At 42.2% G+C, this 15,835-nt stretch overlaps 2 protein-coding genes across 2 annotated transcripts; both read left to right on the plus strand.

Annotated features, from left to right (window-relative positions):
• Window positions 1–838: 838 nt before the first annotated feature.
• Window positions 839–6,165, plus strand: si:ch211-11k18.4 (uncharacterized). The gene is made up of 12 exons (XM_068579082.1): window positions 839–1,099; window positions 1,718–1,829; window positions 2,029–2,122; window positions 2,368–2,422; window positions 2,637–2,777; window positions 3,253–3,413; window positions 3,738–3,836; window positions 4,008–4,153; window positions 4,277–4,448; window positions 4,540–4,652; window positions 5,244–5,328; window positions 5,414–6,165. Exons 1-12 carry the CDS (start codon window positions 982–984, stop codon window positions 5,471–5,473), a joined length of 1,356 nt encoding a protein of 451 aa, XP_068435183.1. The 5' UTR covers window positions 839–981; the 3' UTR covers window positions 5,474–6,165.
• A 1,568-nt stretch (window positions 6,166–7,733) lies between these two features.
• On the plus strand, window positions 7,734–14,776 carry rabep2 (rabaptin, RAB GTPase binding effector protein 2). Its single transcript, XM_068578864.1, has 12 exons — window positions 7,734–7,889; window positions 9,626–9,781; window positions 10,219–10,301; window positions 10,401–10,778; window positions 10,875–10,970; window positions 11,062–11,160; window positions 11,673–11,786; window positions 12,167–12,245; window positions 12,380–12,391; window positions 12,661–12,815; window positions 13,497–13,613; window positions 13,742–14,776. Exons 1-12 carry the CDS (start codon window positions 7,865–7,867, stop codon window positions 13,844–13,846), a joined length of 1,419 nt encoding a protein of 472 aa, XP_068434965.1. The 5' UTR covers window positions 7,734–7,864; the 3' UTR covers window positions 13,847–14,776.
• The last annotated feature ends 1,059 nt before the right edge of the window (window positions 14,777–15,835 follow it).

Genomic DNA, 15,835 nt, shown 5'->3' on the forward strand with positions numbered 1-15,835 from the left:
TCTTAAACTGTGAAGTTGTGTGCTTTTTGTGTGCCAAATGTAGACCCAAACACTAATTCTGTATACTGGGATCACCCTAGTCATTTACTGAATTGAGTGTAATGCTTTCCTGAGTGGCTTTGAACCGCACAGATATTCTCCCCACTTAAACAGCAGCCGGATATACTGCCTTATTACTGCAGTTGTATTTTCCATATGTATGGTCAACTCTGTTGGAAAGGAAATGGTGTGCAAAAGAGTCTTAAAGTCTGAGATAATTTAAATTGAATGCTGTATTTGCATGGTGTTGTCAAGCCGGGCACAGTGATACACTTAACAACCCTTTCCATGTGTAGTTCTAGAGTGTGCAGACTCCTATACATTTACTGCAGACACAGTTGTATTACTGCAGCGGACAATCTTGTCGATTCTTCAAATTTAGGTATTACTTTTGAACAAGATATGAATCTTTATCAGTACACAATATCAAGCGTTAAACTTATTTTGTATTTTTTTTATTACTTTTACTAAATTGAAAATGTGTCACTTTCATCCCCTATCCCACTTTGTGATGGGGATTGTTCATCAAACCCTTTTTTTCTTTCCCTTATTTTAATTCCCTTCTTAGCCAAAACATTGTGTTCTTGAAACGGAGAAGGAAGAGCCTTTTGTTTTCCTAATCTGTCCATTTATAGCAAACATTTTAAACATGCACTTATTATTGTTGTTCTCCTGCTACTTGAGTGGCTGCTGGTGGATTTCAGTCTGATTAAACGGATGACGCGAAATTAATTCAATAAAAAACTACATTACCCAGAATCCTGTGCGACAAAAAAGCCGCTTTAGCTGACGACGTGGCCGAGGTACGTCTCAGCCCCGTGCTTCAGCAGACCGGGGCGATTCAAACAGGGCAAACAGGCTTTGTTCATAGCTAGGTTAGTTCAGATAGCATCCTAGTTTTAACAAACCTCTCTCGAAGTTAGACATCATCACCGTCTCGCAATGTCTGGCAAAACCAAGAGCCGAAGTGCTGCAAACGCGGACTCTATAACCGGCGGTGTGTCCTGCGATGAGCGCATCTTGCGGGATTGTCATCAACTGTACACGGATCCCGACAGTGGTGAGTTGGCTGACATGTTCTGCTGGACTCAAACACTCACTGCAAACCACTTCAACCCTCATAGGCGACAGCTAACGCTAGGTTTTTGGCCCTGGGGTTCGCCGGTCAGCTAGCGAGTTGACCGTTAACCGCTAACTCGCTGGCCGTGGGACTGTGATTCGGATGACGTTGCGCTAGCTAGCGGTAATGCTAGTTGTATTAGCCATGCCCAGCTGCCAATGACTGACCTATAGGTCGGCTACGTCACAACGTTGATGCAATGTATGCTAGCTCGTGATATAACTCTAAAGTTTGTGTAATGTTTTTAGAGTCCGTTTACGAGATAGACAGATGCGTCGTTAAGGATTCATCAGAAAATGAATGAATGGACGACAGTATTTTTTTTGTGGTAGTCTGGCTCGTCTGCCCTGAGCCCTACAGGTGCCACACCACCTCCAGTTCTACTTAAGACGCACCCTTGATTGACACACCCTTGATTGACGCATCCTCGATAGACTCCTCATCAATGTACACATCCTCGATAGACTCCTCCTCAACGTACACATCCTCGCTAGACTCATCCTCGATAGACACAACCTTGATGGAGTTGTCCTTGATGTTTGATCTTGTTCTGTCCAGGGTTGATCTCAGTTGCCGAATCTGTTAATGTGAAGTTGCTGCCACCCAGAAAAAAGATCACTGTGATGCTGATGGGCAACCACTCTGCTGGGAAAAGCTCCTTCATCAACTGGTAAACGTACTTTATAGATTTTAAGTCCAGCATAGAGTATGTACCAGTCTCTATCAAGCCTGATTTTGCAGGACATATACTTTTCAATTGATTTTGTTTTGGCAGATGATAAAACTGACACAAAATTATATGTTCATCCTCCATTTGTGCGTTACTAAATAGTTTTTTGACCCTTTCCCTTTTTTTTTTTTTTGGTCAGGTACGTTGAAGAGCACATCCAGCGCACTGGAGTGGCCATTGAGACCCAAGGCTTCAACTTCATTACAAGTGGGCGCAAGAGAGAATCTCTCACAGTAAGTGTGACTGTGCAAACACAACAAGGTGCCTTTTTATTGTTTAAAAAAAAAGAAAAAAGGATTCGTTACAGGAAGAAGCAACACATTGTGAATTGTATTCCTCATGTCGCAAGATTGACTGTTTGATGGACATTTATGTAACTCCTCATGATAATGAATAGTTTAACATTTAGTTCCTCTCTGGTGTTTTCAGTTCTCCGTGACATCCTGATAGCCTCTGTTCTGTTTTTTTTTTTTTTTAGGGAAATGCAACCCTTCATCTATATCCACACTTCAAGCCTCTGCAGGAGTTCAAAGGTTAGATTCAGCTTAAATCACAAATCCTCCCCGATTCTATCCTAACGAGTTTATTCACATGTTACTCAAACAAGCATTCAAGTTAATGAGCTGCAGATTTGTTGAAGCAAAATAGAAGAACTTATTTTACAATGCTACTATAATCATAAAACATGTTTTCTTTCATTGTCAAGTGATCATGTCTGATCTTTGATGTTCTTGAACTGATTTCAAGGTGTTTCGGAGTACTTGAGCACCGAGATCTGCACGTCGCGACAGAAACGGTTCAGCCTGGTGACATTCGTGGATTCCCCAGGTTTGGTGGACGGTGATATGAAGTATCCCTTTGACGTGGATGAAGTTATCATGTGGCTGGGTGAGTTGCTGCTAACAGACCTTTCCTGTTGTGGTACTGTAGTTATCAACTCCCCCTCAGACGTCTTTTAAATTATATTGTACAAGTTATACAACTAAAGAGAAGTGACATTTGTTGAATGTGTTCTGTTTTGTATACTTGCATCTGGCTTTAAAAGTACCAGGCCATTGTTCTTTCTGTCTCAGTGTTTGTGTTGCATTAGTGACCTTTTTCCAGGTGAACGGCTTCTCTAGCCATTTCCTTTGATCGCCTCATAGCAAACTATTGATAGTTTTGAAGAAACTGTGACATGATACTAAATTCTGCAATAATAAAAAAAATGAAATCACTCAATATATAAAAGTTTAAATAATGTGACTCAAATGTTCTGTTAGTTCAATTATGCATAGCATTATTTTTTTTTAAACTTTAGCTTTCTCAATATTGATCTTTAAAAAAAATGTGTTAAACTGGTCCCTCCCACTGTCACACTCAGGCGATCTCTGTGACCTGGTGCTGGTGTTCTTTGACCCCATGGGCCAGGCTCTGTGCAAGCGCTCCCTCAACATCGTGGAGCGCATGAACGAGAAACACGGGGATCGGCTGCGGTTTTACCTGAGCAAGGCAGACGAGGCCGGCGGGGAGTCTGACAGACAGGTTGGCACAGCAACAGCATTATTTACAAGCTTGTGCTTTAAGACACAATCTCCTTTGTTCATTCAGTTGAATAAATGTTCTAATGAACAGTTTCAACATGTATAAGAATTACCGAAATGCAGTGATATATCTCTGGTAAGGCCCCTCCAGGAGGAATGTCGACCTAAAATAGAACACGTCCTCTTCATGTGGACGTGTGTGGGTAGTTTAAAGCTGCTGTCAAGAGTCTTTTTCAGTGCAAGTTTTAATGTATGCATGAGCACAGAACACACATTCACTTCCCTCTGACTTATTTCTTTGTCTTTATGCGACTGTCTGTCTCAGAGAGTAATGATGCAGATTGTCCAGGAGCTCTGCAAGCGACCAGGACTCAACAAATGTGGTTTTGACATGCCCACCATCTACATTCCTAATCCAAATAAAGTAAGAGTTGCCCTTTCCTTGAGCCCCAGGTGATTGTTCACCTGTAAATGTTAATGTCTCTGCTTCCTTAAATCAGTTATTGGCATATAATTGCAATGAGTTTAAAGATGGTGATTATAACTTTACTGCCGGGTGCACGTTGTAATTCGTTGTCTTCGTTCCCGTTCTCAGCCAAGTCGCTGCGTAAACCAGATTGAGGAGGTTTGTCGCACCATCGAGAAAACCATCAACCAAACGGTCCAGAACACGCTCAACTCCCTTGAGAAGGACTGCGAGCTCATCAGCGAGGCCATCACCGACACGCTGTGTGACGACAGGTAACTCACAGAAGCACTTTGTGCTCCACAATATGGTTTGATTATTTTCTAAATGGCAGTAGGAAGTATGCCGCGTTGAAGGTGATCCCTTCAGAGAATAAGCTCGGCCCTCTGCTCTCACAGGCAGACCAGTGCGATGAACCGGCGGGCGCGCTGTAAGAGCTGCCTCCTGACTCTGCTGGGCTTCACCGTCCCGCTGGCCCTGATGGCTTTACTGGTGCTGGGCATTCTGTCCAAAGAGCTGCTGGAGGTGGCTCTGGGCCGCGAGGGCACGGAGACGCTCTCCCTCTACCTGGTGAGTGTCCAACTACCGCTCGCTGTGGTTGTTGCCAAGTCTCCCATGCAAAGCAGTGAAGTTTGATTTGAGCTGTTCCTGTAATCCACAGACGCCGATGGTCAAAGTGTTTGACTCCCTCTCTGTGGAGCAGCAGCTGTACAGCTGTGGAGGAATGGTGCTGCTCTCCTTCCTCCTGCTCATCATCGCACGTTTCTCCTTCAAGTAAGACCTTTATTCCTCCATCACATTGCTTAAAAATCGGGCCTGTAGTTTTTCTGTAATTTTCTGACGAACAAACTGAACCAAAAACCGAACATCCTTGGTGGAGTTAATAAATTAATCATTGAAGTTATTTGTCAAACAATACGTGCCAATATTCCTAGTTCCAGTCCAGAGGATTTGCTGCTTGGTCTTTATGTGTTATAATCAATACAATATAATTTAGACGTTTGGAGTTAGTCGCACAAAAATGGTGATCAAATGTGTTTTTGATTGATTGCTAGAAAAATTATGCGATTTAATTGAGAATATTTGTTGGATGCAGCCGGGTTTTGTAAACTTTGTAAACTACATGTATTTAGTATCTGATGTTTGTGCATATGTTTCCCTTTTTAATATTGTACTGTATTTTCTTCAATCTGTGACACTTTTATTTCCCTTGTGGAATCAAGAACATAATCTGTGTTAAGCAGACGCATGTGAATTTTGATTCCCTTAGATTTGCAGCTTTGCACTTGACAAATGATTAAAAATACCATCGTTGGCTTATATGTTGACAAGAAATCTCATCAAATTCTCTTCAATCCTTTGCAGGACTCAACCGACTCTTTCAGGCAAACAGAAAAGGCAACTGCATGAGAAGCTGGAGTACGTTCAGGAGGTGGTCAAGGCCAAGAAGGTATGCCGTCTGCCTGTGTGTGACTGAAGTAAAACTGCAATATAATAGTCCGTATAGTGTTGAACCGTCTACTCTGTCCATCTAGAAAAAGCTGTATGAAGAATACCTTCGCCAGAGTGTCAGCGACCAGGACATGGACTTGTAGAGACGCATTCTCACACCGACGCCGGACCAAATGAAACAAAAGCTTCGCAAAGTGTCTTGCGGTGCGGATGTAAAGGATAAGCACATGGTACACTCGTAGAAACCCATCTGAGATCGGGCGCACTGGATACCGTAAAGCCCTGTTTACTGTTAAGAGGCTGTTTCCTCTGTGAACGCTCTAAAAACACACTACCTGCAGATTATTGGTTTGGAAATTAGCTCTTGTTACTGATTATATAATTGTTGTGAGCATTAATATACATGTATTTTGTGCCTCTGCTTCAGTCAAAATAATTCAGGCTCATACCACTATAATATATGTTGACATTTGCAAACTATTTATAGTATTCCTTTATCAAAGATATTTCATTTTGGTAAAAGAGCCTGCAGCATTGGTTTACATGATTTTTTGAAGACTTTCACCAGCATTTTTTACCGAACTTTGACTGCCTGGTATTACAAAGTTACATATTTGTTACTAAATCAAATCATGAACGTCTATGTTTGCTAATATGTAGAATATTCTGTTACTCACACACCTGTAAATTAAGTAAATATCCAGCAAACATTTTTCCAGTGACAACTTTTTCTATTTTCCTCTTTACATCGTGACCAAGTTTTATTTACAGAATACTTCAATAAAAAAGTGTTTCCTATATCGTTTCTTTCTTGAGAAACGGTATCTACGCCAAATGCCTGCTCTTCTTCTGGTAGACAAGCACCCAGATGAAAGGAATCTACTTAATATCTTGCTTTCCATTAGTCGGAGGCTGCATTAGTTTCTTTGTTGCCACACCCTGTTTGACTGCAGATGGGGAAAGCAAAGACAGGATGCCTGTCTTCCTGCTGGAGAGATTGTATTTCTAGATGAAAATCGAAGAGAGGCCTGCAAGAGTATCGGGGCTTGAATAGGATCGGTTCTATGAATAGATGCACAGTTATGTGGTAATGTTCTGCTGTTATCACTGCTTGAACGTGTGTGTGTGGCTCCCAGTTTGCTGAGAGAACACAGTCATTTGGTTTGTGGATAATTTGTTTAAATCGAAAAGCAAACAGGAAACTATAAACCTTGAATAGTCAGGCCTTTGTCAAGCAAAGGAAGCAGGTGCAAAAGGACCCCTGCCAAGAAAATACAGCTTCCAGCTTAATATCAAGGTTGCTTTTTGACTTATTTCACCTGTTATTGTTCTAATAACTAGTGTTATTAATCACTTAAATAGGATTTACTGCAACATGAAACGCTACCAAATCCCACTGAACGTGTACGGTATCGTGATTGCACAATCTTTCCTCTGTAACGTACGACAGAGGACTTTACATCATATCAGCACGCAGTATGGAAAGTGACCGCCTTGCCAAAAGCTGATAACACACAGCAGCTGAAGAGCATTTTGCACTTTGCACTTCCAACTACCTTTGTGGAAACGGACAGACTTTTCTGCAAAACAGATATTTGTTTTGCTTGAACGGAGGGAATTGGATAGTTCAGGTGGTGAAAAGCTCACTGAGTCATGACAGAGCGACATCCTTCCTGATAAGAGGCCGAGTCACACCGTGACGGATCAGCAAGTTGCTTCATCTACTTAGAGCTCCTCCATCCAAGTTAAACATTGAGGATCCAGCACAACAACCTTCAAGATAAAGAATCCACAAATGAACGGGTTCAGGTGCAGGATATTCTGCACAATGTGTAGAGTAGAGTGCACTGACCTCTGACTGTCCCTTTTAGAGGAATCTACAGTTAAATCTAAAACATTTGTTTTCATTAATTCATTCCTCATTTATTTTGAAAATGATTTTTTATAACTTGCACAGAGTAATATTGTCAGATGTTTATTATACACCAAGTTTTTCTTCCATCAAATGGAAAATGATCATATTAATTATCGATATCTAAAATTGCTGCCAAAGAACCTTTTGTAAAAGAAAAAACTTTTTTTTTAACCATTGAAGTATCTCAAAGTCCAATTCGTAAAGGAAACAAGCAATGAAGACTTCCTTAATAAATCAATGATGCCAAAGTAGTATTAACATGTTATAATGCGGCTCAGTGACCTCCAGTGGTCACCACTCGTGATGTCCGGGGTGTGGCAGCGACAAGAAGAAAACACGTTTTCACTCCTGTAAGTGTTCAAACACAATAATAAAAACAAACCAAAAAAATGCAGTGACATTAAAAGTCAAAGCAAACAGGGAAAGAGGGTTCAGAACAGGAAGCTGGTTGACGTGATTTCCGCAGGCTCAAACCGGGGAAAGTTGTTTCCTGAAGTTGACGTTTCCACAGCAGAGTCCTGCTGCTCGGGCAGAATGACTCCGACAAGTCTCTCGTACTCTTGAGACTCTTCGTTTGTGTGTGTTTTTTGTTGTGTTATATTTTATTTTTGGCGAGAAGATGAGCTCCAAGACTGAAGACGCAGGTAATAAAACATACATTTGACAACGTTTAACTTCAGCCGGCTTTACTCTTCACGTGACGGCTTGTGAAGGGATTCATTCTGACGCTTAAAAAAAAGAAGGAAAAACGTGAACGTGTTGCTGTGTAAGTGAAACCTGTTGCTCCGGTCAGTTCACTGACGCACGGCCCGTTAGCATCGCTGACCGCCATAGGAACGAACGGGCGCTGCTAGCCGCGAGCTAACTGCCGTCCAACCGGTGGTCTACGGTGTAACGGTTTAACAGGCGACCCTGCTAACTGGCGACCTTAACAGCCGAACGCGTCCGTTGTTGTGGTAATTACGACAGCCGTGTCCAAAAATAGGAGAGAGAACACGTATAACTAGCTGTCCTCGTAAAAGCCGCTTTGTTGAATTGTTTAATACAATGTCAAACCCTCTCATGTACATAATAATATAGCATATACAAATTAAACAATGCAGCATTTACGAAGGCAGCTAGTTCTCTTCCTATTTTCAACAGCTGTCTGTAACTACGACAACAACGGACGCGCTCGGATGAAAGTCTCCATTTAACACGATCGCTTATTAAACCGTAACACCGGCGGATCTCTTTTAAACCATCTTACCCCAACGCGGGGGCTCGGTGTCACGCCTTGAATGTGCTTTTTTATTTTTACGCCTCCAATGTGCAGCTATTTGACGACTGCATCGAGTCATAACAAATTAATCTGTAATTATGGGGCCTAATTAGACTAATACTTGTTGCAGGTGGATCAGATTGTCATGCTAAACGTTTGCTCTTCAAACTGGAACTACAGGTGTTGCTGTGAAGTTGTTCAACATCAGAAGAGAGACATCCTCAGCCGTGCTCACTAACAATAGTCAGAGAAATATAGCACATTGTGCACGTGTGTGTGTTTCTTCACAGCAGAAAACAATCAATAATTATCTTTTATTTGGCACCTGTAATCATATAAGGTAATAATGATGTAATAATCTTATTAATAATGATAATAATAATAATGTTGTGTTTTAGGGTCTTGGAGATCCAAGACCCCGACAGCTGAAAAACATACTCAGTATTATATTCTTACTTGGTGCAATAGAAATGCTTCATGGTTATTTCAGTACTGCCACCATCATCAAATGTGTCAGCTTGGTTTGTGGTAAACAGAAGGTTGAACGCTTTAATACGTTTCTACAAGTTTGGTTTTAGTAGAAGGTCAGAAGTAAAGACAATATAAGTTAATTTTGAGGGAGAAAGTGGTTGATGTTATTGCTATTTGTACATCAAGCATAGTGGAGTCAGTTGGCTCATTCTCCTCATCTCCCAGTGTACTAAGCAATGAGAACATTTTATTATGTTCCCTGCCATACCGTCAGGTTGGGTCATTCATGGCATAATCCTTTTTCATGAAAATATTTATCAAAATACACAAACACAATATTACGCAACTGGATGACCTGTATTTACAGGATTTGGGTGCATTCGTCAGACAGCTCTGTCGACCTACTATATGCATACCTAACACGAATGACATGCTTTGTAGCTTTGAAAAACTAAATAACGCAAATAGTTTAGAGCTGCATGCTATAAAGGCCGCAAGCACATTGACTAATTACATAGCGTGAGCTTTCTTCTGATCCTATAGTGACGCATTTACAGGTCTTGCTGTTTCCCATATGCGTGTGCATCCACGTTTTGAATCTATTTAAAACGACGTAATGAAGCTGAAATACCTTCCTGTCATTTTCAGAGGCCAGCCTGCAGGCCCAGCTCGCCGAGTTCCGAGCTCAGGCCGAACACTGGCAGGGCGTGGCGACGATCTGTGAGCTGAGCAAACAGGAGGAACTGGCAGAGCTGCAAAAACAATGTGATCAAGAGATCCAGTCCCTGCAGGAGGCTCTCCGAGGTCAGTGTGTGTTTATGTTTGCGTGATAAGCACGGTGTGTTTCTGAAGGTCCTTGTGTGCACACTCTGAACTGAAGTATTTTTCTTCCCTTTCTACCCCCCCTTACTTTCAATCAATAGTATGTTAAACCTTTGATTTAAAGCTCTTAATTCAAAGCCGACTAAAACGTTGGCATGTAGTTGCAGTATTCTATAAGGAACCAGGAGAGGACATGGAAACGGTTACGTGTCGATGAAGTTATACTTAAAACAACGTGTTTATTGTTGTAACTTGAAAGTCTTGCTAATGAAACAAAATCTCAAATGCAACTACCAGTTTACTTTTTTTAAAGAATCGTGAGTTTATTAATCTTTTTATATTTTTTTTATGGATCTCAACCAGTCATTCATGTGACTGGAGGATTTAATAATCATTTTACGATTCTGTTGTCTCCTCAGAGACGGCAGCGCAGTATGAGGCCAGGATATCTGTCCTTCAGTCTCAGCCTGCGGAGTGGAGGAGAGCCGGTGCACAGAACGTGGTCCGTGTTTGACTTTGTCTTTTTTTTTTCGTCTCTCAAATTGTTTCCAAACGTCCTGGACGTAAGCTCAGGCGTTATTTGTTTTTCTCTACCTGTTAGATCAGTGGAAGGAGAGGCAGGATGGATGCAGAAGCCTCCAGTAATGAAGCTCCCACGTTGTCCACCAGCAGCCTGACGGAGGCGGAGGCCATGCTGTCGATGGACAGGAGGAACAACCAATTAGCAGAGCTCGAGGCGGTGGCGGAGGGAGAAGGCACTCCTCTTGCATCGGAGGCGTATTTTTCACTGCGGCACTGCGACTCGGCCTCGTTGTCGTCCTTCTCGTTAGACACGCCCTCTCTGCCCAGAAAACTCCACGCTCAGGAGGATACCGACTCTCTGGTCTCCACGGGAACTTTGGTGCCTGAAGCCATCTACCTGCCACCGGCCGGACACCGGCTGGTCACGCACGGCGACTGGGATGCACTCAGTGCTCAGGTACAGTTTCTATCAGATAGAAAGTCACACAAAGTTTTCAGTCCGACCAAAAACATGTGAGGAGGCGGTGTAATGAGGCTGTGGTGTGTCGGGCAGGTGTCAGAGCTGCGAGGGGAGGTGAACCGGCTGCAGGCTGAGAAGGAGGAGCTGGAGAGAGAGCTGGACACACAGACCAACCACACACACAAACAGGTGAGCGGCACCGCTCTGAGTCTGCACCAGTGAGGGAGAAAGTGCAGACATACACATGTTAAATTGTTTGTTTTTGTTTGTGTGTGTTCAGGTAACAATGCTCCAGTGTCAGGTCCACACTTCAGAGGCCCTCCTCCAGGAGTTGCAGAAATCTTTCAGCCAATCACAGCATGCCGTCCAGAGTCGGCTGGTAAGTGACACGATGTCGAGCCTACAGATTGTTTGTGACTGTCGGGGATTTTAGTCAAAGTTGTACAGATTACACAAACAGTGTTTAATTAGTGACCTTCACAGGTATCTGAGTTTGGACAAAGCCAGGCCTGCTGTTAACCTCTTTTTCCAGTTTTTATGCTCGACTAAGCTAACTGGCTGCTGGCTCCAGCTGCATATTTACCACACAGACATAAAAGTGGAGATGATCTTTTCTTCCAACTCTGGAATAAAGAAAATACACAGATTTTCCCGAACATTTAAAATTGTATGTGGTTAGTTGCATTTTAATTATCTTATCAGAAATTAAATTGCGGCTCTTGAAGTGGGTTTTTACCATAAATACGAAACCCAAGTGCATCATGACTCACTCATCTATCACACGGAGATTAAGCCAGCAGTAGCCACTTGATCTCGACATGACGTTCCACATGAAGTAAGATGACCTCATTCATTAGACGTAGGTGTTAACATCTGCTTTTGTGTGTCCAGGCAGAGCTATCTTTTTCCCAGAGGAAGGTGTGCACTGAGCTGTCCAGACTGAAAGGAGAGGAGGTGGAGGATGAGGAACCAGAATCCAGCTCATCATTCCCAGCAACACTGCAGGTAAAATGACTGCTCTCGGGTTTCGGTTGCAGTTTATCTGCTCCGGTAAAGTTATGGCAAGGAACCACAAGGAAACTCATGCAAACATGCATCGTAAAATATTGTCCATGACATAATTCACTCTTGGTTTATTGAGAATAATAGTTAGTAGTAGGAACAGAAACCAGTGGGGAGCTTTTTTTAATCAAACTTCCTTTTAGCTAGTTGCTGCTTTTCTTCGCTTCAGATAGTTGTTGAGATGACTGTTGATCAGTTTAACATGTTTATTTGGTGTCTTTAATTTGAGGATCAGATTGTGTTTGTTCTTGAAAAACCTTCATAGCAGAAGGTTACTGTTTATGTGTTTGCTGCGTGTGCTCACTGTTGACTCTACCCTCCAGGGGGCGCACTGTGAGGAGCGTCTTCGCATCGAGATTGTCAACCTGAGGGAGCAGCTGAACGCCCGCACAGAAGAGGACGGTCTGTGGATTATATTATTGTTTAGGGCAGGTTTGCATTACTGACTGTCTTGACACTGTTTTAATTTCCCTCCCCCCCTCTCCCTCTCTCTCTCTCTTTCCCTGCCTGCTCCCACTCGCAACTACTGTCATCAGAAGTTTTGGAAGGTGAGTCTGGAGCTTTATTATTAGTCTGGTAAGCGACTAACAAGAAGTGTATTCAACCGTGAGTACAAGCTCAGAACAAGAATCAAAAAAGTACAATTTCTTCAAGAAAGCAAAACTACAAAGTGCTAGAGAGACTTTCTGAGGATCCAGGAGAGCAAACAGTCGTGACTTTGTTGAGTGTTTACCTCGCAGTGATGGAGCTACAAGCCGATTGGCAGAAGCCAACTTGTAATAAGCTGTAATGTTTCTGTCATTCCTTGTGCGTGCAGTGCAACTTTCCAGTCTGAAGACGGAGACGGAGAGGATCCAGAGTCAGAAGGACCAGTTGCAGGCCGACCTGCTGGCCTGCCGCACTGAACTAGACGCCCTGCGGGTGGCACTGTCTCATGTGCAGCGCACCAACAAGACCCTCAGTACCGACAAAGTAAATCCAACCTGCTTCTTTTAACTGCACACTGAGTGTTACTGCTGATGCTTCAACGCCCACTGCTGCGCCTCGGTGAAGTCTGTAGTGAGGATTATTTGTACTGCTGCTGAATACTGGCGGTAGTGAGCTGCTCTCATTCTCAGGAATACTGATCCTGATTATTTAAACAAATTCTTAAGCGTTAGTAATCATACTTATCGATAAAAAAGAGAAGATCTTAACACAACTTCCTGTTTGTTTCTGTTGAAGGACTCCACCAATCTCGCCCAAATACTGCACAACGACATGTTATTACATACTTAAGTCTCGCAATGACAACTAAGTATTTCCATCCTCTGAGGAAGGCAAAGCTTTGCAAACAACACGTAAATTGGACCTTGTGTTGGGAATGCTTTTGCTCAGCTGGTGTGAGGAATTATTAATCATGATTGTTGGTCTCAGTTTCAGGAAATTAAGAAAGAAATGTAGTGTGAGCCTGCTTTACAATATGAACATAATGAGAAACGAGTGTGACGCATAGCAGTGGGCCATGAATCCATATGACTGAAACCCGACTCGTGAATTCTGACGCTTACATTGCGAGCATTAAAAATAGTGACGTGCGTTCTTTTGTTGATAACACTGCGAGCTGCCAAAGTAATACATTTTCTAATCCGACAATTTCTCCGTGGCTGCCAGGCGTCTCTGCACCAACAGTGTCTGGAGCTGCGGAGCCAACTGATCAGCCTGCGCTCTCAGGTCGACACCAGCCAGACGGTCCAGATGGACTTTGTCCAGCTGTCCCAGTCGCTGCAGGTAAGAAGCAACATACAGTTGTAGGAGTTTGCTTGAGGGGAGGTAAACAAAAAATGGTAAAATGTCTTCTTTTAGAAATTTATACAATCCTTTTCATATATTTCACTGATCCCCGTCTGTCCCTTCAGGTGAAGCTGGAGGTAATCCGACAGGCTGAGAGTCTTGAACAAGTCAGAGAAATCCTGGAGGAGGGAGTCAGTGAAGCTAGTTCCATGCCTGCAGACGCTTCGTGAGTTTTATATCTATATATACACTGTATACTGGAACCAAAGAGCACAGACCAAGATGAACTTCTCCAATAAGGACCAACCGGCCACCAGAAATACTGTCGTGACCACTGGGATGACCACAGCTGGTGCTGCTTGCCCTTCCAACATTGGATGTTCCTAAAGAGACATTGTTTTCTGGGATTGAGGTGACGGTTCTGTGTCGATGACTGAAACTGTTGCTTTGCTACCGAAGCGATGATGAACCTTAAATGCTTTGGGTTAAAAAAAAACTCTTCACATTCCCTTTTTGTTCCATCCGGTAACATGTTCATTCCTCGACTAATACACATGTAAATGTAGTCTGTTGAAACTGACACGATTCCAGCACTCCAACACTCGCTCTGTCACTAATTGATATGCAATCATTTCCTTGTATCTTCTTTGTAAAACAACGGATCACAGTGCAATAATGAATAACGGTGACACAAAGTAGAAGCTCTCCTCAAAGAACTGCATCACAGGTGGGATTTTTATCATATGCATTAATTTGTTGTCTTTTTATTCCAGCTCAGCATTGTTAACTAATCTTGTTCGCGCCAGTTGCTTTTTAACTCCGAGCTGATTCTTGATGTGTGGATTTGAACAGAAGTGAACTCTATGAAGAAATGTGAATGTGTTACATCTCGTCAGTTTTGTTGTGTGTTAATACATATTGGAAAGGAAATATAGGCTGTCACAATCTTTTCTTCTCCCTTTGAGTTCATATTCGAACATCATGATACGGTTGCTCAACCCTGGGCTCATAGCTCCATGAAGAGCCGCCTATTATGCAAAAAGGGTCAAAGGAAATGAAAAAGACTGACGTGCATAATATATTTCTCTATTTGGAAATACATGATCTTGAAAATAATACAAAGTACAGCTGCTGCAAAACCCCTGAATATTATAAAGAGTTACCTCAACAGAGATGACAGTTTAGTCTTAAAGTATTATTACAGAATTATACATCAATTTGTAACTTAATTATGATAATATCTGCAACTGTTATAAACCAAACTACATTCATAAATGTGTTTCTTTTCATGTTAATGCAACACATCTGTGGTTGTTTTGTTTTTAGTTACACCATGTTTGCTAATTATTATAATTCCTGTTCTCTGTTGCATGATAGAACCATAATTAATGTCAGGAAATGGTGCTCAACACATTTTAACGACAATATTTCAAACAATAATGACATCCAAGACTTTCTTTAATACATCTTTATTCTTTAAGAATAGAATCAACACAATATCTTTTATAACTCTCACCTATATATTAACTTCAGTACATACACAGAAAAAAATATTTTGCAGCTTTCTTTTGGTGTTTTTTTTTTTTCAGATGGCGTACGTGTTTTCTTTTTGTATTCGTGCCGCTCGATGTTTCGATCGCGGCAAGCGGCTGTTGGGAGGCGCTCCTTCAGTGGCAGCGCTCGGCCTCTTCCTCTCCATCCTCTGCGCTCTCTCTCTCACTCTCTCTCTATCTCTCCCTCTATCTCTCTCTCTTTCTCTCTCTGCTTCAGCCGCACTGTCGCACTTTGCCTCTAGACTTTCCCTGCAGAGGAAAACAAGCGGGTCAGCTGAGCGGTGACAGTAGTGTGCTGAGGTCAAGTCGTAAAGTGCTTTGAGTGAAGAGTCCGTTTGTTTTGGGAAATACGCTCATTTGATTTGTTGCCTCTGGTTCGCCGGATGATGAGCTGAAACCTGTCCCTCCCTCCCAGCTAGTTGAGCTTAGCATAACCAAACTGATAACATGTAAAGGAAACAGAAAAGGTCATCCAGCGCCTCCAAACCTCACTACTACATATTTTTTTATTTACACACAATATTTGTGTGTAAAAGTGTAACAAAAAAGATTTTTTTTCATGATATTTTTCCCATGGATGGATTTTATATGCAAGAAAACAAACAAGCATATTTCCCAAAGTCAAATCCTCGTCTATGCATTTCTAGTAATTGAGCCGAACACCAG

The sequence above is a fragment of the Clinocottus analis genome, unplaced genomic scaffold, assembly GCF_023055335.1.
Source record: "Clinocottus analis isolate CAN_PGR_092001 unplaced genomic scaffold, fCliAna1.0.p SCAF_16, whole genome shotgun sequence".
NCBI lineage: Eukaryota > Metazoa > Chordata > Actinopteri > Perciformes > Cottidae > Clinocottus > Clinocottus analis.

Coding starts and splice junctions, on each gene's coding strand:
- si:ch211-11k18.4 (XM_068579082.1), top strand. CDS start 982: ATGTCTGGCAAAACCAAGAGCCGAAGTGCTGCAAACGCGGACTCTATA. Junction 1,830..2,028: donor AAAAGCTCCTTCATCAACTG/GTAAACGTACTT, acceptor TTTTTTGGTCAG/GTACGTTGAAGAGCACATCC. Junction 3,837..4,007: donor ACATTCCTAATCCAAATAAA/GTAAGAGTTGCC, acceptor TCCCGTTCTCAG/CCAAGTCGCTGCGTAAACCA.
- rabep2 (XM_068578864.1), top strand. CDS start 7,865: ATGAGCTCCAAGACTGAAGACGCAG. Junction 11,787..12,166: donor CATTCCCAGCAACACTGCAG/GTAAAATGACTG, acceptor TCTACCCTCCAG/GGGGCGCACTGTGAGGAGCG. Junction 13,614..13,741: donor AGCTGTCCCAGTCGCTGCAG/GTAAGAAGCAAC, acceptor CTGTCCCTTCAG/GTGAAGCTGGAGGTAATCCG.